Raw genomic sequence first — 24,537 nt, forward strand, 5'->3', positions numbered from 1 at the left:
AAGTGTGGGCGAGTCACACGGATAACAGAGGAGACTCCAGTATTTTCTGAATGGCTGACAAGCACGTATCCGTAGAGTGTAGGAATGATTTTGATGATTTGCTGTTGGATCTCAAGGTTTATGCAGGAAATGGTTCAACAGGAAAGAATGGAAGAGACCAAAACTTGTGGCCCAGGTGAGACTACAGATTTAAATCTATGAATATATTACAATCATTTTGTTTATACACAATTCCTAATAAGTTTCTTCCAAGTTTCAGTCTGGCATCTGAGCTAAATATGTAGATTTTTTAAAATGTGAAACATGCTACGTTCATAGATTGCAGCTTCATTACCTACCTATTATTTTATAATGTTGATTTTCAATGTGCTTCTCTTTCCTTTCTCTCTCTCCTCTTTATTCTTCCTTCTCCTCTCTCTTTCTCTCTCAACCCCAACTGGTCAAGGCAACATGTCCGACCACTTAGAGCCCAGTTTTGCCTGAGGTTTCTTCCCATTAAAAGGGAGTGGGAATGTTTTGTCTCTTTTAAAGAGCACGGTCTTGACCTGCTTTATGTGTAAAGTGCCTTGAACTTACTTTTGTTGTGATTTGGTGCTATATAAAGATTGATTTATTACATGATAGATGATTTTGCTGATGGAAATGATATACTGTCATTTATACCATGATCTACCTTGATTATTTAGTGTAATTTCAGTAGTTTTGATATTATTCATGAAGCCCTGGCTGTTGTAGGAGTGTGTACATGTTTGTTTACCCTTCTCTTAAAGTCACAATTTACATTCACCACACACAACTGCTGCCCTTTGTGCTGACAGACCTCTGGCTCAAAAATGGGTCCCGATGCTGTTTATTGGTACCTGCCTCCTCTACTGTGCCCGGATGGCAATGCCAATCTGTGCAGTGTCAATGGCGTCCACTTTTCACTGGAGCAAGAGCGATTCTGGACTGGTGATGGGTGGGTTCTTCTGGGGTTACTGTCTCACACAGATCCTGGGAGGACATGCCAGCGACAAGTAAGCGACTTACACGGCTCTGCTTGGTATATTTATATTGTAAAGATGTAAAGTTTGAGGATTTAAAGGTTTGTTGTTCTGTCAGAGTGGGAGGCGAGTGGGTCCTGTTCGTCTCTGCAGTCTTGTGGTCTCTGATCACAGCTGGGACTCCTTTTCTGGCCCGGCTAGGCTCTCAGACCCTCGCTCTCATGACTTTGGCCAGATTCCTCATGGGAATATTGCAAGGTGAGTGCTGTGCTGAATTTAAATAGGCACTTAAATAACTGTGAATAAATGAGTAATCTTAATTTGACTGGCAAACTGGATGCTTTGGTTTTCAAAGCTGGCTTAAAATTGATCTGGATCCGCTGTAAGAGTAACAAGCTTTAAAATGTTCAAGCTTATTTACAGTTATTTGGTCTTCAAATTCACTTTCAGATACAACTGATCCTTATTCAGAGGGACAAAGAAAAGGTGCTATTGTTATTTTAAAAGTAAGCATATAGTAGGTCCTTTGAGAAACTCAACCCAATGTTTGTTCAAGTTGTCATAAAGAATGTAGGCCTGTAAGCTATACTACAGCTCAACCAACAAATACAGGGACTTACTAGTTAAAGAACAGGTTCACAATCCTTCAAGTCCGTCTCACTACAACAGTCAGGTGCCAAATGAACCATGAAACAGGTTTTTCTTGCTTTAATTATTCCTCCTTCATATTGTCCAGGATACAACATTCCTTCGTAATGTACTTCATCTTAAGTGATGAGAACAAAATCCACAGTCCGTCTGATTAAAAATGTATTTAAAAGTTGATCTGAAGCTACCATGAAGCTTCGCCTGTTCAAATGAGTCAAATTAAGTAGATATCTTTCAACTTTATAGTATTTTTAGTACCACAGATCAACAGGGAAAAACAAAGATGCTAAAAAGACTGTAAATGTGGCAGATATCCATTTGATATGACTATCTAAGATTGCTGAAGCCTCATATGAACTTCAGATCAACTTCTAAATGTTTGACTGTGGACACACTGTGAGGGATCCTTTAATAGCCAGTATGAACAGGAGGAATGATAACAATGAGGAAACCCTTTTTAACTGTTGACAGACTTGAAAAAATGTGAACCTACTCTTTAAAGGATCAGAATTTAAATCTTCCTCACTGATCCGTTAACTTTGCTCATGTTGCCTTTATTTCAGAAAGAGCTCACTGTTACATGAATTAACAGGATAATTTTAGCCTGACAATAACATGTTAGCCTGGGTCAGTCAAGCCACGTTTAAAGACAGGACCCAAATTATACACTATAGTAATGTTGGCTGAGCAGGTAGAGCGGGTCATCCACTAATTTCAGGGTTGGTGGTTCAGTCCTGGCTCCTTCTCATACCTAAATGTCAAAATATCCTTTATAGACACTTAACCTCATGTTGCTCCTGTAAGCAGGGAAGCTCTGCTGTACATAACCTTGTGTGTTAGTGTGTCTGTGTGAATGAAAACACTTCGAGGAAAAGCAACATCTATGCTGTCACTGGGTTTACTATAAAGCCAGTTTATCGTTGAAAAATACACATTCAGCAACACAGTAATAATTGTATTCACATCATGGAAATGTTACATCTTTATACGACTTGGTTCTTGGTGGTTGAACATTATTTAAACATGATTGTTTTTTCTCCCTCTTGTTGTAAATATAATCAACTTTGGTTTACATTAAATTATTTTATTCTGACGGAGAGTAGAGCCACGAGGTGTTTCTGGAAAATAAACATTACACACACACAACATTATATGTACAATACACAGTGTTGCAGAGTAACTAGTTACTTGTAATGGCGGTACATAATTTAATTGCAAAATAACTGTAACTGTAATGCGTTACAGTTACAGAGATTACAGTTACTGATGATTACAAAGGGGGTTACATCTGAAGTCAGACCTTTAAGATTATTTAACATGTTACTAAATACATACATTACTCTTTTTAATTCTTTGAAATCGATATTTTTTATATTTTGTAAATAATTCATAACATGGGCTTAAATGGTGAACACACACACAGTATGCCGTATGCACATACCAGACTAAATGGAGTTAAACAGGTATTTGTTGTCTCTCATGAATCATCTGGCGTGATTACCTGTCGTCACATGAAGTGTAAACAATACTGCCGTCAATCTGAATGCCTGTGGTCTTTTTTTCTTTGACAAGGTGAAACTTAAAGCTGCCAGGAATGCTTTTATACTAGTCTCTGACAGGGTTTAGATTTGGCTCATTAATGGTGATTGAAACATCAAAGCTCATAGGAATCATAAAACTTCTGTCTCAGAGTGTCCGATAATCTCTTCTAGGTGTATTTTTCCCATCGTTGGCCAGCCTGTGCTCACAGCGTGTGGTGGAAGGAGAGAGAGGGCTTTTAATGAGCACCATGCACAGTGGTAGCTATCTTGGGTATGATACACACACACACGCACACACACACACACACACACAAATCTACATTTAAACACACCATCTATCTCTGGTGACACCTTTTCTTTTCATTGCTCTCACAGTACGTTGTTAGCAGGCGGACTGGGCTCCCTGATGCTGGACTGGTACGGCTGGGAAAGTATGTTCTACGCCATCGGTTTCCTGTCTGGACTCTGGGCTCTCATTGTTTGGAAGTATTTTCTAAAAGGTACATCACCCGAAACCTTAAATGAACCTTAGATTGTCACATTTCAGCCTTAAATGACCTGGGTAGAGAATAGCATCAACATTTTGACTTTTCCTCTAGTGCCACCATGAGGTTGGCATTTGTGCTTATGAGTGAAATATTCCAACATTTTATCTAATGGATTACCATGAAATTTGGCATACAATGTGATTCAGGTAAAGTTGCCCTCAAGCAGATGGAAAAAAGTGACAACTCAGAATTGAAGATGTCAGGAAGACGCTGGATGAGTCTTTTTAAGAAGCCGTCTGTCTGGTAAAGCTTATATGTTGTTGTTTATTAAAATTAAAAGTACATGATGGTTTGAGTATATCAACCTAATCTTACTCTTTGTCATCTTCTCTTCTCTAAGGGCCATGATCTTTGCTCACATGTGCCATTGCAGCACAAGCTACACTTTACTGTCATGGCTACCAACATACTTCAAAGAATCATTTCCTCATGCCACGGTATTTATTTTTTCCATCATTCTTCATCTCATTAGAAATATGCCATTTATCAGCCATTAAAAATATGCAGCATCACTGTACGTTAGCAGGCCTGTAGGCTGCCTCATGTTCATCACGCTGTTTAACTTCCAAACTGGTTGTCTTTTTCACTGACTTGTCTCTTCTTGCAGGGATGGGTGTATAATGTCATACCTTGGCTAGCTGCAATTCCATTAGCAGTTGGAGGAGGATTTGTTTCAGACTTCCTCATCAACAAAGGTATTAAACAAGTGTCATTATTCTTAAATTCTTTGTAGGCCTTTCAATAAAAGATAATATGATATCTATATATGTTTATAATTTGTGTGTTTTTTTTGTCTGCAGGATATAGTGTAGCATCTGTGAGAAAAATAATGCAGGTAAATATAAGACCGTTGTGTTTGTGCAGCTATCCAGTGTATAAAAGTCGACGTTTGGAGTGATTTAAAAAGTGTGTGTAGTGAGATGTTTGTTCTGACTGTCTCCTCGAGGTGTTCATGTTTGAATCTTTGCTGTTTCAAACATGTACTTACAAGCCTAAAAGCCTCCCCAGGACAGACATACCGTTACATTATGTATGTCTGTCTAATATCTACAAAATAAACCTTTAAATACCAAATCAGTTATCAATTATTATATCATATAAGGTGCAGTATGTACTGGTTTGTCTTTTATAATTCAAAAAGCTTGACTTTGAATTTTTTCTCTTAATATCTAAACAAATACTAATATTTATCAAACAGTGAGTGAAATCCAATCCTTATATAGATGTATTTAGACTGTACTGTATTGTGTGGATCCCAGGAAGCGTAGCTATTACCATTTGTAGTAAATAATGGGGATCCTAATAAACTAAACTGTAATGCTGCATGTCTTTCCCTCCTCTCTTCCCTCTCTTCCCTCTCTCTCTCTCTCTCACTCCCTCCACAGTTTTTCGCCATGGGCGTATCGAGTATGTTTATCATGCTGCTGTCTGGAGCTGTCAGATTTCCCTCCGCTGTCATTTTTGTGTCTGCTGCTGTGAGTGTATCGACATTCACCAGCAGGTATGTAAAAAGTTTCTGTTTATACATGAGGGAATGTGTGTAAAGGGAATTTTATAAGGAAGGATACACTGGTATTATTCTCTACTTCAAGTCAGAGTCAATGAAAAGACCAAAACCCACAATGTGTAGTTTGTTTCTCAGTTATTCCTGATTTCCCCAACTCATCTCAGCTTTCTTTATATAATATGAAGATCTTTAAAAACAGGTCATGAATAAATGCTTTAATTGTTTTAATTGAACTTCCTAAAACAGCCGACATTGTTGTTTTTTTATCAAACTGTACTCAAATATAAGTAAAACATGTGTTAGTAGAATTAGTTTATTGTTTCTCTTCCTGGGATTTGTTGATAATAACTAAATGAGTAAATCAGAGTGATCATCTCTAAATGTGCTGTAGATTTAGCTGTTTGCTGTTTCTGTAATGACTCAACATTGTGTTTCAGTGGAGTGTCTGTGAATGTGCAGGATCTCACACCTTCATGTGCCGGTGCTCTTTATGGTGAGTTTCTTGCAGCTTAAATTTCAGTTTGAAATCAGTCAGTCAGTCAGTTCACCACTTCATCCCATTCATCCAGGTATTTGATGGATTCCCAAGAAATTTTGTTCAGATTTTCATGTTCCCCAGAGGATGAATCCTAATAACTGTAACTCTTTCCCTTGTGCCACATTGCGGTTCTTACCATTTCTAGGTTTGAGTAAAATATCTAAACTGTTGGGTCGATTGCTTGCAAATGTGGTTCAAACATTCGTGTCTCTCTCAGAATAAACTGTAAACACTTTGGTGATCTTTACATTTCCCTTGAATGCCATCATGAATACTTTGCTGCTTATGACAAGATACCTGTAAAACAAACCTTTACCTGCTCAGCATCAGCATGTTCATCACTCAGCCTAAGTACATCCTCAAAGCTGTTAGCATAGCTGTCAACTCTAAGTCTTGTTTTAACATTTTGTGTTTTTGTTTATAGACATTTAATCAATATTTATTTTCTGCAACAGGTTTTATGAATATGTTGGGTGCTTTCATGGGTAAGTATCCAAAATGTTTGTTCCTTTTTTTGCAACATATATACAGGAAGAAAAGTGTATTCACTTAATGGAAAACAGGAAAAACTGTGTCTGAAACTGAACTAAAGCCCCACTGACTTCAAATTGTCCTCTTCGTCGGTGTGTGTGTGTGTCACAGGATTGGTGATGGTCTCGCTGTCAGGCTACCTGATTGATGTCACCCTGTCGTGGACCACAGTGTTCTCTCTCATCATTTTTGTAAATGCTACAGGACTCACAGTCTTCCTCATTTTTGGAGACGCTCATCGTGTCGACCTGGAAGATAACGGCGAGATCATCATGGTCTGACCCAAAACATCCTGCTGTGAATACCAGTCAGTGGTAACAAGACAATCAATAGACTTTTTTTTCATGTATGCATAAAAATGTGTCAAAATATGTTATTTTTTTATAGAGTACAGAAGACATTGTACAGTACAGTGTTTATAAGGAATAACTGGAGCTTTGGATGCTATCAAGATTTTCTTCATCACTTTTGACAAGACAATCATAGTTTTGCTGATCTTAAAGCTATGTAGAAATAGACTTCCTCTCTTGAAGATGAAGGAAGTGAAATATCTCAGGCTAGTTTTTGTTCTGTTGCTGTTACCAGAAGTGGAAGAAGAATACTGTCTGCTAAATATATAAATGTATAAATGTTTATTACTGTATAAATATTTAATTTAGGAAGTGTGTTTGTTTACATTAATAATGACTACATGCAAAATGCAAGCTGCTGATTATTGTAACATCTACAAACAACACATGTTAACAGATGAATTGCAGCCAAATTCATTTGTCAGAGCGCTTTGGCTGGTCGTTCCATGAAACCTTTGGGCTTAGAAACATGATGCACTTGTACTTTAATGTTATTTATTGAATTTTTATCTTATGCACTCGGTGAGTCTGATCTGTGTGTCATGTGTGTGCCACAATGTTCAAAGCAACACAACGAGAACCAGTGAAGAGTTGTTAATGAGTGAAATGGAAACAAAGACTCCACATGAACTTTGTCTTCAAGGAGTTGAGTCTGTTTTATATATTTATTCATATAAAAATACAACGTTGTTTATGAAAGCTTGGCTGTTGTAAACTGTTTTGTATGTGTGTCTGTTTGTGATGTGTTTTAATGAAATGACTTTATTTAATATCTGTAACATCTCTCTTTGAGAGGAAATGTGTGTGCTTTTGGGTTTATGTTCTATTTTTTTGTTTAATAGGATGCTTCTTGAGATACATTATCTCTTTTACAACTGAATTAATTGACCAGTTTGATTGGATTGCTCTACCAAACTGTGGTCCAGTCACCTGAGCTTTTTACCAAAAATATGAAAATGGACTCAAATATTATGATGTATTGATTCAGTATTACTTATTTAAAATGTAGACATTGTCATCCAGCTGACACTCAAACACCAGATGGTTGGTTTACTGAAAAATGAATCTAAACAGTAGCAGGAGTAACAAATATTAACCTCAGCTTTACATATCTGTGTGTCTGTCATTTAAAAGTAAATGCAAAAACATTGGGTTTTTTAGAAGGTTTTTCACCTACTCAGTGTTATTATCACACCCATAAGACAGATGAAACAGCGTCACACTGCAGATGCTTCAAATACAGAATAATTTATTTTTCTAGCTGCTCTGACTCTTGTAAAGCTTTTGTCTCAGCACATTATTTTTAGCTTTTTTTCAAGCTGCGTGCTACAAAGTAGGAAAACTGCTGGCTGCTTTTGAAGCTTTGAAGGTCGTTGATGGAGAAGTTCAAGATGAAGAAATAAAAGTTTTATTTTAAAAGAGATGAAATGTTTGTGTGTGTTGACTGCATGCAGTGAAATAGTTCATCTGCACAACAAAACAAATTTTGAGATAAGTTGATGTGCATTTTAATGATCTGTGTGTTTTGACAAAGAGAGGCGCATAAAACTATGTTGGTAGGAGATTAATATGAAAAGCTTTTCATTAGTATGGAGGAGAAAAAAAAGACATTTTTCTGATTATTATGAAAAAGTGAACATTTTCTATCACACATCATTTACACATGGTTGGAGGCAGAACACTCCCAGGGTAAATTCTCCAACACCTGATTTATTTTTCTAGACACAAATGTTATAAAAACAAAAGCACCATTATCTCTGACATTACATTTACATTAAGTGTAAATGAAAGGACAATAAATCAGCTCATACTCTGATAATAATACAGCTAGCTTGTGTTAACTGCTGACTACAATTTATATTCAAATGGAAAAAAGGTTAGTGGAAAATAAACTATATTGTAGCCACAGACTTTTCTTTAAAATGTAGGAATTATGTATTAATTATTAATTATGTATCAAGCTTTAGTTGTACACTGTACAGTCATTATAGAGCCTCCTCATCTCCACATATTAGCAATATATTAACCAATATTACAGTTTTTTTCTGAATGTTTAAACACTAACAGTGATTCTTGAAGAAACGACCTTTGAAACCATTAACGCTTGTAGCCAATGCAACTTTAAACATTGTTCTCAACATTACTTTGCCACACTGATGCATGTGAAAACACTTTTAGACGATGAGTTCACTTACAAATCAGAGCTTGAGTAATAGTTAGTCATGTCCAAAATACACATCCATACGTTAGACATCTGGATACATGTGTGTATGTGTGTTTATGGTATATACGCTCTGGTCTGCACACAGTGTTCTTCATTTTCAGAGTGTAGTTGGTGATTCATGTGCTTATTCATATGATGGTTTGTGTGTATTGTATTCACTCAAAAACACTTTAAAAAAAGAGTTTAAAGAGTTTTACAAGAATAGTTTGCTTTTGAAAGTACTACAGTATCATGTTTAGCTCGTTTGGTGTAAGGTTCTGTGGGTATTGTGGAGAGTTTTCAAAGATAGTGCCTAAGCAATGAGAAAAAAAAACTGTAATACATTTTAAATTAGAGTAGAATAAAATAATGAAATTGTCAATATAATAGCACAAAATAGCATTAAAGGAAGAAATACACCATGGAAAAGCTATTATCTTTACAAGGAAAAAATGATGTGTGTAAGATATGATGAGGTTTGATAGATAGATAGATAGATAGATAGATAGATAGATAGATAGATAGATAGATAGATAGATAGATAGATGAGGCTGTTTTCATTGTCTTACTTGGTTGCAATTGAGAAATCAATAAAAAAAAAATTTGATTAGATTTCCCTCCTTATTTTATTTATATAATCAAATAAAATTACGTCTGAGGGAATCACTTCAAGCTGATTTCTTTTACCTCCTAACACATTACCAGAGCTGTGCTGCTTTATTGACTCTACATAAATCACATCCAAGCCTCAAGAGTTTATAGGAGGCTATATATATGTTCTTAATGGGGGCATCTTCCAAGAAAGGGGGAGTTTATTTATAGCTTAAACCAAGAAGACAATTCAAAAGATAGGTGCTTTAGATAAAACACAAAGCATCTAGAAAACATGTAGAGGAAACATGAGATACTATGAAAAGACACATTTAAACAGGATAAGGGAACTTTATATGAAGTTGAGCTGACAGAGGGAGCCCGGAGGAAGGAAACGGACCAAGTGGGAGTCCTCCATCGATTCACCGAGGCTCCGGTTTCAGCACCCCGGTCAGCGCATCATGTAGCCCGCAGTGCTTTTCCGTCCACGGGGATGGAAATGCAATACAGCCGGCAGCAGATCCGATACATTATATTAACCCCAGTCTGCAGGACGCGTTTTAATGGGGGCAGCATCCAGCGTAGATCCACGTCATGACGTTATTGCTTTAGCCTATGAGGACCGGGACATGAAAGCCGCACGCAAATCAGCCTTTTTTGTCGTGTAGAGAAATGTTTAAACCTTTTTCTAAAAAAAATAATAAAACCAAGGAATAGTCTCATAGCCTCTCTGTAGAAGCTTTGTCTTTTGGTTATGTCTCCATCTCCTGGCGCACAGGCTGCCTGGCTGGACATATCAGTGGGCCTGCCTCCGTGTACGGTATTGTTTGGTTTTTTTTACCTTCACGGATTCATCTCTTTTTTTGAATCATATATTTCCTTTTAAACAGAAGAGAAGAGAAGATAAAAGAAGAATGTCAGCTGTAAGCCACCTTTAAAAAAAAAAAAAGCTGCAGTGTTGTAGAGGATTTGAAGGCATGCAGCTGCGCACACCGGAGCCGGACCGCAGAGACTGGACAGTTAATTATGGCGTTTATTTGAAGGCACACACAAGAAAAGCTTCAGCACATTTCCAGCCAAGGACATAAAGGAAGAAAATGAAGAGGCGTATTGTCTGATTCCCTCTGAGCTCCTGTGTTTTAAAAATGTGCCTTTTTTCTATTACAGCCTTGTTATATTGGTATAAAAGGAAAAAGGAAATTATAAATAGCTTTGCATGGTGGCGCTCAGGCCTTATTCAGCCTCTCTCTCTCTCTCTCTCTATGTGTGTGTGTGTGTGTGTGTGTGTATGTGTGCTTTCTTCTTCTTTATAGCCTTCAGTGTCATCTTGTGATGGTCAGATGCTCATAAAGCTCCAACTTCTCCACATTAAAAAAAGAAGGGGGGGACAGGGATTGCCACTCCTCGTGTTCACGGCGGACCTTGATTTATCAGCCATACAATTAAGGCACGCGGTGAATGCCAAGAGAGGAATCACGCGCTCCACGTCCTGCATCATTCATGAAGAAGATGGAGAGATTTTCAAACATCTGCAGAGAGAGAGAGAGAGAGAGAGAGAGAGAGAGAGAGAGAGAGAGAGAGAGAGAAACACCTGGCTGGGTTACACAAGAACAAAGACTGCCTGTTTTCTCTCACTGCTCAATTTGTATTATTTTATCTACAGATTTTTGTCTATTTTATTACTAAAGATCTTCTACGATGTCACATTTATCAGGAGGTGGGTTAGTACTTCTGCAGGAGGTGCTTTGAAATGCAATTAATGATTTGGCAACAGATTATATTAGGGGTGCAACTACATTTTCATTACTGGTCTTCAACCATCACCAGTGTGTTAGTGAGGATTATGTTTTTACTGATTTGGTCTATTTAATATAAGAACATAGGAACATCTCAAGAGTGTTCCTCAGTTTCCAGAGTCCAAAGGGATCATTTTAAATGTCTAAACCTCCAAATATATTCAGTTTCTGTTACATAAAACAGAGAAAGGCAGCAAATACTCACACTGGAGGATGGTACTAGCTTTATTAATACATGACTCAGACTAGTTGATTTGATCTGTAAATGAATACTGTCCTGTCATCCACTAGTGTATCATATGTATCTTTGGGGGGGAAATAAACATAAATATCATTATAAATTGGTGTGTAGTTCATCTTTAGGGTCATTATTGTCTTCTCCATAACTAATAAATGTGTAACAGGCCTATTGCAGAAGACACAGCTGCCCTCTTTAGACTTGAGTCAGCTGTAACACCTGAGCACCTCCTGCTGCTGCTGCTGAGGGTGAAAACTGGTCAGCAGCAGGCGAGCAGAGAGGCCGACATCGATATCTGAAAGTGCTGATAAAAGGTTGAAAGGATCAGCAGTGGTAATGTGGCGGCAGACTTGACTGAACCTACTGAAATAAAGAAAGACATAATGAGACACAAGATTGAAAATTTGCAGTTTTAAGATCACTGTTTCTTGTGTGGAAAAAAAGAATACACTTAATAATGTTAAAGAAACATCTTGTTTAATATTCATTTAAATGAACATGAAGTGTCATACTGGAGCTCATCTAACTGGGTTTTGAGGTTATATATCTGACAGAAGGGTTAATCCGCCACTAAAAATAGCTCCTACTTTTGTTTGGATCTCGTTTGCTAAAAACTAGAGTGCCCAGCTGTTTTAGGAAATAATGTAGTCTGTATTTAAAAAAATAAAAGTAGCACCCTCATAGCTGAGTGGTTACAGCGAATGTCACATTCCTGCAGTGTCCCTGGTTTGAGTCCAGTTAGATACCTTTGTTGCATGTCATACTCATTTCTCTTGTTTCCTGCCACCAGCTGTCCAATAAAAGCAGAAATGCCCAAAAGATATTGAAACTGTTTATATTTGTGACATGTTACTTAGAAATGTATTTAAATTTATATTGTAAGTAATGACACAGAAAGTCAGACAGTATAGAGAGTGAGAAATCAGTTTAGTTTTCTTTCATTGGACTATAAACATTCACATTACACTTGAAGATTTGGAATTTTTACTTAATGGGAAAATAATGTCAAATGTGTATGAACTTCCGGTTGATGCTTAAACTGTATGTGTATTCCTGTACAGAGATGACCTGTTTAAATAAAGGATTAATAAATAGTTCATTATAATGAATATAGAGAGTAACACCAGACTTTATGTTCTAACTCTGCAGATAATTATTTTGATAATAAATATGTTAATGATGAAGCTGGGAGCAAGCTAGAAAAGGTGGATGACTCATTGACTGATGCACATCTGGATGCACGTTATTGGTTATTTTCTGTATCTGTATCTGTATTTTTTATTTTTTTTTACCCTTTTGAATTTTTTCTGTTTAAAAAAAATACCCTATAGAAATGCTGCTTGTAATGTGTTTTATGATGACCCTGATGAAGGCCACAAGCGGAGATGCATTGGTCTGTTAATAAAGTTCTCCTATAATACAATTGTTGCTCAAGCATTGACTTTTTTCAGCAAGTTAAAATATAAATATTCTTTGAAAATGCTGCTTCAAAATCATGATTTCAGAGTTTTTTTTATCCAAATTGAGGCTCTAAGGTACAGATTGGGACAGACTTTGTGGTATATGTGTGATTTTATGCTATAAACTATATAAATAAGTTGATGCAAACATCTTCCAAGTCATAATAAACACCCACAAACAACAGATAAGTATATCTTTAATAATGAACATGATCAAATCTAAGAATGTGATAGTGACCTCTGATACAATGGATATTTAATTCAGGGGTGACTTAAAACTTTTTTTTTTTTTTTTTGCATAAATTTTCTATATTCCAATACCGTTATATAACTCTGATTGCTCCACAGTCATACTCCCTCTCTATTCTTTCACACTTGCACACACACACACACACACACACACACGCACACACACACATACACTCACATACACACACACTCACACACAATACAGCAAGCAATTAAAAAAAGTCACAAACATATACCATATAGGCTAGTCTCTGGGTTCTCCATACACTTGACAATAAATCAGTTAAGTATAATGCTACAGTTAAACATTTTGAGGCAATCTCAAGTTAGAAATGCCGTTACATTAAAGCTTACATTTTTCTGAGGATGATGGTGGAAAGGTTATAGCAATGAAAATGAAAATGCCAAGATTATAATTATGTTAATAAAGTGTAAGAAACAAAAAAAAGAGTTAACAAAGTGACAAGCCTGGCTTCGGTTTTTAAAAGCAGTACATGCTACATTATCTCCAGATTTTTAATAAACAGAGACCCCTGTTGGATCAGCGCGGGAACAGAGGGAAATAAAAGCTACCCAAAAAAAAAGACCAACAGGGAAATAGACAGAAAGCTATTTTTTTTTTGTGTTGATAAAAACCAGAACTCATACAGTATATTTGTGTTTTTTTTTCATCCAATAAATAAGAAAGAGAGGGAATACCTTTAAGAGCATTTTGATCTCGACATCTTTTCCCTGAATCTCTAGCTGAAACATTTTGAGGTACAGTACTGGAAAACAAAAAAACCCAAAAACAATAATCATCTACATTTTTGATGAAAAGAAACGTTAAGGCTCCACCCCAGAGAGAAAAAAAGACGCATTTTCTCCACTTTAAAATGTTAAATCAGTTGTAAGCCAGGTGATACATTATTCAAAATATGTTTCTAACATTTATGCTTTCTAATGTCACAACCTTGCATGATTATGTCTATGCATACAGATAATTTTAATGTCTATATGCATACAGAGACTTTTTAATATCTACGCATACAGCAACTTTCAGTGTCCACATTCCTCCACTAAAGTAAGACACCCCTGCCATGAAAAAAAGGGCATTATAGAAGTTCTCTTTTTTTTTCTCTCTCTTCTTCTGATAATATAAAATACAACTGGCCACACACAGATAGCAGACATTTGTCAAGAAAGTGTTGTTCACTCGTTAAGATTAACCAATACAAGCACTTGAAACATTTCTCCAACACACAAACCACAAAAGTGAACAGTCACTGAATATCAGCAGCATGTTGATTTTTCAAAACAGACGTGCAGATATTTGTTACTTATATTTAAGTTAAGAATGCAAGTTCCAAGGGAGGGGGTGGGGGAGGGGAGGGGGAGGAGGGGGTTTAGCAATAGAGATTTATAAGGCTAAAAAATACAGAAAAAACAAGAAAATATATCTCATTGAAGCGATTCAACTGGTGGAACTAGCTTCATCCCTGCACGCATCTGTAAAGACTGGGAACCAGGAGCGATGTGGCTCGACAGTTTGACATGGGCCAAAGTCAACAAAATTAAATAGAAAAAAATATTAGTTTTTTTTATTTATTTATGTTTTTATGTCCTTGTGTTTTTCTGTTTTAAATCTAAATTTCATTATGTCCGTCCGAGCAGGACCGTGGGTCGAGCTTTCGAGAAGTCGGCTTCTGTCGTTTTACTTCTGACGATCCTGAACGATGAGAGAGAATAAAAAACAATAAATTATTAAACAGATCAATAAATATCACATCACTGACATCTGTAATATTGTAATAGAGCTTCATTTTTTTATTGTCTGTCTCAGAGGGCTGAATGAGTCAGTATAACAGAGGAATTATATCTCAGTGATTTGACCAAATTATGTTAGCGTCTTACAACAATCTGTTTAAATTGATGATTTTGAGCCAATTTTAATCATTGACAAACTCAACAAGATACTTTAATTCTTTTACACATGTGAAAAGCTTTGTTTGGTGTAAAATATGACACAGGAAAGTGATTGATTGCAGTGAACATAGATTTAAATGTTTTATACATGTCATTTTGTTTAATATATATATATTTATGTATATAAGATGACAGACTTTACCTGATCGATTCGGGATCGGCTCGGTATTGAGGCAGGCTCGTAGCTCTGTTAGAAGAACATGAAAAGTCTTATTAAAATGTCACACTCGAGATACAAATCTAATATCACAATATTCATTTTTTCATAAGCAAACTTGCCAATTATTTCAATTCAGTGACTACGGCACACACAAAAAAGTAATAAGAATGAAAATCAGCTTGCAAATAAGGTTATGTGTGAATATTATTTGGAGGAAAAGAGATGGGGGGGGTATTGTAATCTGTATTTTTGCTGAACGGCGGCTCATCTGCTAGTCTGAGAGCAGCAGATCTCTTTCTTCTTACCTCATATTTATATATATTGAATTTCAGCCTTCCCTTCAGAGATTCATTACTAACAAAGAGAGTTCAAATAGTTACATAAATAAGATGGCTTTCATATGTGCAACGGGTCATAAAGGTGTGTTTTTCCAAGTGTAGAGGAAAGCAGTCCCTGTTTCTCTATTAGAGCTGAATTTTCCTCATCACCGTGTGTTGCTCCAGAAACAAAGCTGGTTAATGTCCCTGATTATACGACTTAGTCAGGTAATCGGTTTAATTATGACGGACTGTCAGACAACTAATCTCATATAAGGCAACATAATCAGATCTAAATCCTGTTTATAATATTTTTAATATTTTATTATCAGTAATCTGAAGTCAGGTGGAAAAAACAGTCTGGTGGTGGTGCTGCTAATGCTAGTCGCTAATTTCTCTTTTAATGTACCTACTGGTGTGCACACAGTTGGAAAAGATCATTACATTATTTTAATACTTGGGAGAGAAGGTACTGCAGGTTTTATTTAAGTCAAGGGGAAAGTGTAAGAAAAATATTAATAACACTGAAACATGGTGAAACATAATGATCCCCCACCTCAATAATTCTCATACAATCCTTATATATCTGAAATTCTTTAAATGTTAAGTCTTACATCAGTTATTACCTTTTTCACCACCTCCTCCTCCTCCTGCTTCTTCTCATAGTGGGAAAAGTCATCAAAGATGGAGGTGGTGTGTTTGTACTGGGCGATAATCTTGAGCACCTGCTTCGCCTTCTCCAGAGGAACCTCTTGAGTGTCACGAGAGTTGGTGACTGGCTTGTTGTCATTGTTCTCCAGGCGGATGTGGCGCAGCTGGCTATTAGGCACGTCCTTAACAAACAACCAGTTCACGTCAAACTTGCCCTTCCACTTGTCCTGCGCCCAAACACCCGCGCTGGTGCCGTAGTCCACAGGCGAGCGCATCTCCGCCACGCCGCAGAAATGGCCGCTGCCGTTGACGCTGAACAACAAGTAGACGGGACCTTTAGAGTTCATCGCTCTGAAGGCCGAGTCCAAACGTTTGTTGCCGTGCTCCGTGCTGCACCAGATGGAGTACTTGATGGAGCGGTGGATGTCGTCCTCGGAGTAGCTCTTGATGATGAACACTCGGCCGTTTTTCAGGTTCCAGTCGAACTCCTTCGGGTTGTAACTGTGGGCAGCTCGCAGCTTCTCCAGGACCGGGTGGGACTCGGACCCCAGCTCTGGAGGCACGCACCCAACGCCTCCACCTCCGTTACCGACACCGCCGCCGTTAGAGGAGCCACTGCTGTCCAAGCTCCCGCCGCCGTAGCACAGGTTGCGACTGCGTGGGGCTATCCAGCGGGTCTGAGGTGTTGGAGCGGAGTTGTGGTTCTGGTAAGACTGCGGAGGAGGAGGCGGAGGGCCCTGCATGGTCATCTGCTGCACGAGGGACTGGGCAGACTGTAGGGACTGTTGGAGGGGGGGTAAGAGGCTGGGAGGGTGGGAGTGAAGCTGCTGCGGCTGGTGCTGTTGGTGATGCTGTTGGTGGTGGTGGTGTTGGTGTTGGTGTTGGTGGTGGTGGTGATGGTGGTGGGGCGGCAAAGGAGGCGCCATCTTGGTAGCGACACCTTTATTATCCCAAGTATCGATGTCCATGTTGTGTTTAATGGGCGGGGGGGGCAGAGGTCCTCCAGCTATGGGCGTTCCTGGCTTGTTCTTGGTCTTTTGTTGCTGCAGCTTGGCAGGTTTACTAGCTATAGCGGCCCACGATGTAGGCTTCGGAGGGGGCATTCCCATTGGTGTGCCGCCGTTGCCCGTGGCGACAGCTGCAGCTACACCACCGCCGCCACCGATCACAGAGCCTGTATTCTTCACACCCGAGCCGCTTCCTGTCACGTCCCCGCCTATTTTTAGGCCCAGCATGCCCTGCTCTAGGCTGTTCATACCTGGAGCCTTGCTCAGGGTGTCGCTATGGAAACCCGTCTGGCCATCAGGGACTAATGTGCCTCCTAGAGAGCTGGGTGGGTAGCTGTAACTTCCCCCGTACGCTGAGCTTTGAGTCTGCTGGCCCTGGGAGCCACTGGTCCCCCATGCGGAGAAAGCTGGGTTCTCTGGGAAGAAGTTAAACCTGTGTGGGTAAATGCTGCTGCTGAGCCCCCCCGGCTGCCCAAATACTGTGTCGTGCATGAAGTGATGGTCTCCATTGCTGAGGGGGGCATAGGGTGTCAGGTAGGGAATTGGTGGATCGCCTCCTGTAGACCACGGAGCCTCACTGAGGGGGTAAGGAAACCCAATGGAGGGGGCATAGTAGCTGGACAGGTAAGGGTCTGTCATGGATTGATAGCTGTTATTCTACAAACGGAAACAGAATTAAAAGATAATCTGTTACGGCAACAACAAGAAGCAGCAAAGCAGACATTACATTTATTTTTAGCATCACAAAACGACTATTTAAGCTTTGGCACCTGATTGGACTGGCCGGTGAGATAGGGCTCGAAGTCGTTGTCATGGACTGTGTCCTTCTGGTGGAGGGAGCCATTCTGCACTGAAACTGGAAAGGCTGCAATAAAATCAAAATGTTGTCAAAGCTGCACATCTGACAGATCTGATTTTTTTTCATATCAGATCTGGGTCACTTGCATATTTGGTCCTACATCTGATTGATATCCGATCTCTGGATATGTGAAAGCTGACTAGAATAGTCAGATAGGAATTCATGTTTTTTTTAACGTCTCTCTCCTCTACACATTTTGCTGTTATCCTCACATGTCGGCGCCTGGTCGAAACGAACATGGAGCAGAGCAACAACAGCGATGGAGAAGTTTTTGGAGTTTCTATTCAAGCCAAACTGTAGTCCCTATAATCTTTCCTCCTGTTCATACTGTTAAAGGTCGCCTTGAGACGTGCTCTCAATATAAAGTGATGGGGACCAAAATCCACTGTGTGTCCAGTCAGTTTGGCAAAAATGCATTTTAAAGTTTATCTGAAGCTTATTTGAGGCTCCAGCAGCCTGAGTTAGTCAGTAGTTGTGTTTCCTCACACAGTGACAACAAAAAGAGGGACTTTGTCTCTAAAAACACTGTAATGTTGAAAGATATCTACTTGATGTGATTAATTTGGAAGCTTCAAATAATCATTTTAATACATTTTTGCACAGAAAGAAGCTTGCAGATCACTGGTCAGTAAGAACAGGAGGAAAAACCTGCTTAAACATTCATATGGGCACCTGACTGTTATTTTAAGACCTAATTTAAAAATTGTGAACTCTTCCTTTAAGGCCTGTAATGTGAATGTCGTCTTAATGACACTAATCTTCCACTATCAGGACCATCAAGATGTATTATTGGAAATATGCAGCTAAAATATGTTCTGCACTTTCTAGCCACAGTGCATCGAGCAATCCAATCACTTATAGCTGGACTGAAGCGATAGTGGGAGACTTAAAAAGACAAATAAGTCCATGGCGTTGTCAACATGAGTAATGTCTGGAGCTGGACTCACATTTAAAATAGATTATGTTGTCAAGTGCAGAATGCTGATCTGCTAGATACGTGTAAACTTTAGGGGAGGTAACCTAAAATGTGCAAAGATGCTTTTTTTCTCCACTGATAAGCTGTTTGTCTACACAATAATGTATCATAAAGGTTTCATAAATAAAACTGTGACACAAACACATGGTTGAAAATATGTAATGATGCAAAGACATTTAAAATTTCACTCCACTCAAAAATGTGTTTTGCTTCTTGTTACTTCAGTTTGGGTGTGTGAGCTTCAAAGTGTCTCTGTGTTCATGTTAAATTTGAGGTGTGTATAACTGATATACATTAACACACGTTTTTTGCAATGATGCCTCAAATGTGTTTAACAAAATCTTGTGACAAAGATATGTAATAAAGGCTTCATATTTCACAGCTTAACAATAAACTTTACTGTATAAAATTAGATCAGTGCAGTGAATCTGTGAACTTCACTGGGAATTCAATAATTATAACAATAAATAAAAAACACATAGAACACAAAACACCTATATATTAAACTTGAATTGAGAAAAGGGATGAAATACACATAAAATGTATATCTTAAAAAAAATATCAGCATTTATCAGACAACACAGACTCTATGTTCAAGCAGGATTTGTGTCATCACAACTAGTCTGGAAGCATTGAAGCCTTCAGTGCAACAAACACTTAGAATAAACTTTTACAGTGAAGGCGGCGACATCTTTAATTCTTAAAATGAGTTTGAAATTTTTTGCAGAAAAAACATATAAGATACAATTTATAAGTCAAAGCAGCCTGTTGTTATGTCCTAGAATATGTTTGGAGGGGATGTTTGATGATTGGAGTAAGTTATAACAGGTGGGAGGAACCAGGAGACACACTATAAACATTAGAGATGTGCTGGTGTATTGTTTCTACTGTATACACACTGCTGTAAATCATTCTGATGGTATCAATACCACCAAGTATTTTCTATTACTGTTATTATAGTTGTTTTTAGAGGACGCTGTGATCACAGAGCGGCTCTTCTGCCTTCAGTAGCAGTTTGACTTTATTCAGCCACACTTGGCCTGAAAGAGTCCAACTGTATAACTGCTCTGATATCTCTCTTTGTATTTACAGATGTTTTAACAGCTAGCAGATGACACTCACTACAAAGTTCTTGCACTCGTCAGGAAGAAAATCATGAATGTATGAATAGGTGAGAAGAATCTAAGAAGCTGCATTCAAAGTGATTTCCAGTCAACTTTCTTAAACTTTGAACAGTGTTTAAGCAGTTTCTGATGTTATTTCTACAAAGATGCAACATTAAAAACATTGTTTAGCATTTAACTATATTTTATCACTATTGATGGATTTCAGGAAACAAAATAAAATAATGATGATACTGTTTAAAGTGATTTTTTTTAGCATAATCGTAGAATAAACATTTCATTCCAGTGTTGTGTTGAACTTTCCCCCCGTTCCCCTTCCTGCAACCTGCACCCAACTTCATCCTGAACCCCAACCAGATGTCCTCTAACATGACGCCAAACTTATCTAAACTCCAACCAGTTATCTCTGCTACACCGAAGCACAACTACAACCAAAGTCCTAACCCAAACTGTGGAGGTGGTGTTACAGAAAACACAATGTTGACAGGAGAGGATCGTTATTTGAGGGAGGGGACAGACTTCGACACAACATCGGCACATCCCAAATAAACATCTTTAAATGTCTAAACATCTGGGAGGTAAAGTAGAGTTTCTGTTACCTTTGCTTGCATCTTGTCCTTTCGATGTCTTCGTGGTCGTTTTGATCAGATGAGCGCATGTGAAAGGAGGGAAAAAGTGTTATTCAAAGCGTCACATGTTATCTGAGCTGCACACTGAAGACCTGATCTGAAAACCCGACTGTTTTATATAAGCTATTATTAAAGTATTATTGTTAACACTGAGCGTCTTGTAATGTTATTTCAACGTTTACAAATCATTTCTTAATTTTTTTTTTGAATGAACAGCTTTATTGAAACAAGTATACAACAAGTTTACAACATCTTATATCTACAAACATATCCGTGGGACTAAAGGTTGTAATAAAGAGAAATAACTAGTTAAATAAATATCTTGTAAAGCTTACACTAGTCATATGTTTTAACAACTTTTTCATTTGTTCATTCAGATATTGAAGAAGTTGATTGATAAGAAGAGTCAGCTCTGAAAAGTTTGGCTTTTTGATTAAAACTATTGATTTGTGAATATAAGATTTGGTCCAAACAGAAAGTAAATGAATCAACCAGAACAGAAGACACATTCCTGTCAAATTCAATGAATCTAAATGATATATTCCTCCACAGTAATGTAAAGTGAGGGTCGATATGATCAGTAAAAAATCGGGACAATTTACTCCACAGTTGTTTTGCATGCAGGCAAAATAAATGTACCAACGTTTCTCTGAGCTCTCCACTAATGGCACAACTTACATCAATGTCTGACTTTCTGCAAATAATGATTAGTTGCATAAAAGCTGTGAAGCATTTTAAAGAAATAAAAGACTTTGTTAGTGAGAAAAGAAAATGTTCTGCTGTAACAGCCAAACCGTTTCCCCAACAAATATCTCCATTAAATGTGGTCCAGTACGATAAGACGCAGGGTTTTACTTATGATGTCTTGGTGAAAAAGGATTGCCTTGTTGTTATTCTCAGTTTGCCAACAGTTGTTTCAGTTACATCTAACAGAACAAGCTGATTTCATTTTCATTACAACAGTTTAAAAGTAAAATAAAACCTGAAGGGACATGAAAGACAACTGAGAAATCCTCTGGACAAACAGAGATGTTGTAGTGCTGAATCATCTTTATAATCCAGGTATGTTTAAACAAGGAGTCGAACTCCAGTTCAGAGGCTCTTAATGTATTTACACATAATAACAATTAGAGCTGGGTATCGTTTAAAAGATGATGATACCACTACCAACCCAAGTATCCTTAAAGTGATACCGATATTAATTGAGTACTTCATTCAATACCCATCATGTGAACAGAAGTATTAAATTGTATAAAAGACCAACACTCATTCACATCTAAATGATTTTAAGTCTTCAAATTATTAATATTTATTAATTGAAGAATGCTTGTATTTATTGGCTGTGAGCAAGTCCATAAAAATAGTGATATTTTTTAGCTCTGGGTGCAAAAAGGATTGATTGCAGGTATCGTTTGAAGGGAGATGTTTCGATACTACTTGGTATGGATTTCTTTTGGTATACCCGCTATAGTCCTGTAACAACACAATCAGCAGAAATATACAAAGGGAATGATTGTACATGGGTGAAACTGTTTCTGTGAACTGTAAACAGAAAACAAAGAGTGCAAAGATGTGAAGAGTGATGAGATAAATATTATATAAAAAAAGACATTACTCTTAGATGGATACTGGGGTTGATACCGATACCAATATTAGGGAGTAAAAAATCTGATATCAATATATCTTATATAGAAATGCACATTTTTTGCAATGTGGTTATCAAAGGATATTTTACAGTTTAACTTTAAACAGCGCACACAGGGACTTTAATAATTATAAGTTCCTATAAGTGATAAAACAAATGCAACAAAAAACATGTATATAAAACTTGAATTAAGAAAAAGGATTAACTATTCATAGAACACTGCCTATATAACTTAACATAAAAAATATTATGCATATCAGACAACATATATGCTGGTATAGCGATATATATCTGCTACCGATATAGCAGGTGGTTATGTAGAGAGCATACAGCCTGTTCAAATATAGAGTCAAATGTAATGTATGATACAAAATCAATAAATGTGTATATATCAAAATATAAAGCAAATAACTCAAATAGAGCTGTGAGCAGAGATTCCTGCCAAATACATTATTGTGTTGTTTTCAGTGTAAATGCATCAAGAGACACTAAACCAGAGTCAGATTCATTGTATGTGTTAACATATTTGGGCCAAAGATGATTGTGATGTTGAATTTATTTAACACTATGAAATCTATTTCTCAGTTGTGTTTGATGCCATCCCTACTTTTTTACGTTTTAATGGAAATGCCAATCAGCCTGTAATGTTAGATATAACTGAAATAAGTAACATGTATTTTTCTTTTACCATTTAATATTTATGTCATCACTTTTTACCTCTTTGCTTTACATTTTAATATATACACATTTATTACTATATATTTGAACAGGTTGTATGTACAGTACATCACCAACTATGTATTTTCCTTTTCCATGTAATATTAATGTCATCCCTCTGTGCACTCTTCACATCTTTGCACTGTTTGTTTCCTGTTTATAATCCACAGGAACAGTTTCACCTGCACACAGTCATCCCTTATGATGATGATTATTGTGTTATTATTGTGTGTAAATACACTAAAAGCCTCTAAACTGGAGTCTATATGTGAACAGGTTGTATGTACAGCAACTATGTACCTACTATATGTATAGGCTACAGTAACATGTCATTTTCTTTCACCATGCACTCTTCTTTACTCTTATTTCCTGTTTACAAGCCACAGAAACAGTTCCACCTGCACACAGTCATTTTATGTGTATATTCTTTTTGATTATAGTGTTATTATTGTGTGTAAATACTCTAAAAGCCTCTAAACTGGAGTCAGATTCATTATTTGTATTTATGTAGCTAATAAAGGTGATTCTGATTCACATACTGGGAGCTGTGGTCCAGGCTCTGGTTACCAGCACAGACCAGTATCATCATTATTATTATTATTTATTTATTTACCTCACAGCTGGCTAACTATCGTCTTCAGTGTGGGATGCTGCTGCTGCTGCTGCTGCGCGTGCACACACACACACACACACACACACACACACACACACACACACACACACACACATATATGTATATATAAATAACCATTTTTCCTCCTCTCTCTCTTACTCACCTGAGGGTCAATGCTCGTGGCAGACATCATTTATGCCCCAGGTGTGTCAGACTGAGCCCCCGAGAAGACGTGCAGGCTCTCTCTCTCTCTTTCTGCCTCTCTCTCTCTCTCTCTCTCTCTCTTTCTGCCTCTCTCTCTCTTTCTCTCTCTCTCTCTCTCTACCAGCTGACCGGTGTCTCTGCTCGGCCGGGACAGTCTGCGTGTCCTCCCCGCTGTCCTGTCCACATCAATCCGCTCCGACAGCCACTTCACACCGATAAATTAATAGCCCCAACCAGCCAGCCAGCCAGCCTCGGTGGTCCTGCTCACTTGCCCCCTATGGCAGCTTCATCCGGGGTGTGCAGAGCGGAAGTGACGTAGGTGACGTAAAGGACGCGTCCGTGTGGCTCCTTGGCATCACAACAAACCTGCTGCTGTTTAATTCATTTACAGCTTTACCTCTTACTGGGTTTATCTGCAATAATACATATATTTAGTACAAAAATATAAATCTATTTTTTTAACCAGTAGTTTAGTAATACTACGTTG

General features: G+C 37.8%; 3 protein-coding genes across 3 annotated transcripts in view; 1 reads left to right on the forward strand and 2 right to left on the reverse strand.

The window, feature by feature from the left end:
• plp2b (proteolipid protein 2b) overlaps window positions 1–24,537 on the reverse strand; it is a 374,364-nt gene that overhangs the window by 119,886 nt on the left and 229,941 nt on the right. The gene's annotated exons all lie outside the window — the stretch shown is intronic.
• Window positions 51–6,577, forward strand: LOC128357643 (solute carrier family 17 member 9-like). The gene is made up of 13 exons (XM_053318011.1): window positions 51–175; window positions 819–1,016; window positions 1,102–1,241; window positions 3,344–3,443; window positions 3,548–3,672; window positions 3,867–3,963; window positions 4,061–4,157; window positions 4,328–4,415; window positions 4,521–4,555; window positions 5,106–5,221; window positions 5,665–5,720; window positions 6,221–6,250; window positions 6,408–6,577. The coding sequence occupies exons 1-13, from the start codon at window positions 51–53 to the stop codon at window positions 6,575–6,577; spliced, it is 1,377 nt and encodes a 458-aa protein (XP_053173986.1).
• Window positions 14,576–24,309, reverse strand: ythdf1 (YTH N6-methyladenosine RNA binding protein F1). The gene is made up of 6 exons (XM_053317712.1): window positions 24,010–24,309; window positions 20,842–20,869; window positions 18,054–18,148; window positions 16,252–17,940; window positions 15,291–15,335; window positions 14,576–14,891 (listed from the first exon to the last, which is right to left on the reverse strand). Exons 1-6 carry the CDS (start codon window positions 24,037–24,039, stop codon window positions 14,877–14,879), a joined length of 1,902 nt encoding a protein of 633 aa, XP_053173687.1. The 5' UTR covers window positions 24,040–24,309; the 3' UTR covers window positions 14,576–14,876.

The sequence above is a fragment of the Scomber japonicus genome, chromosome 4, assembly GCF_027409825.1.
Source record: "Scomber japonicus isolate fScoJap1 chromosome 4, fScoJap1.pri, whole genome shotgun sequence".
Lineage (NCBI taxonomy): Eukaryota > Metazoa > Chordata > Actinopteri > Scombriformes > Scombridae > Scomber > Scomber japonicus.

Excerpts from the sequence above, each read along its gene's own strand:
- LOC128357643 (XM_053318011.1), top strand. The coding sequence starts at position 51 with ATGGCTGACAAGCACGTATCCGTAGAGTGTAGGAATGATTTTGATGAT. Across the intron at positions 3,444-3,547 it reads CACAGTGGTAGCTATCTTGG|TACGTTGTTAGCAGGCGGAC; the intron begins GTATGATACACA and ends TTGCTCTCACAG. Across the intron at positions 5,721-6,220 it reads ATGTGCCGGTGCTCTTTATG|GTTTTATGAATATGTTGGGT; the intron begins GTGAGTTTCTTG and ends TTTCTGCAACAG.
- ythdf1 (XM_053317712.1), bottom strand. The coding sequence starts at position 24,039 with ATGATGTCTGCCACGAGCATTGACCCTCAG. Across the intron at positions 20,870-24,009 it reads CCACGAGCATTGACCCTCAG|ACATCGAAAGGACAAGATGC; the intron begins GTGAGTAAGAGA and ends ACGACCACGAAG. Across the intron at positions 17,941-18,053 it reads TCACCGGCCAGTCCAATCAG|AATAACAGCTATCAATCCAT; the intron begins GTGCCAAAGCTT and ends TTCCGTTTGTAG.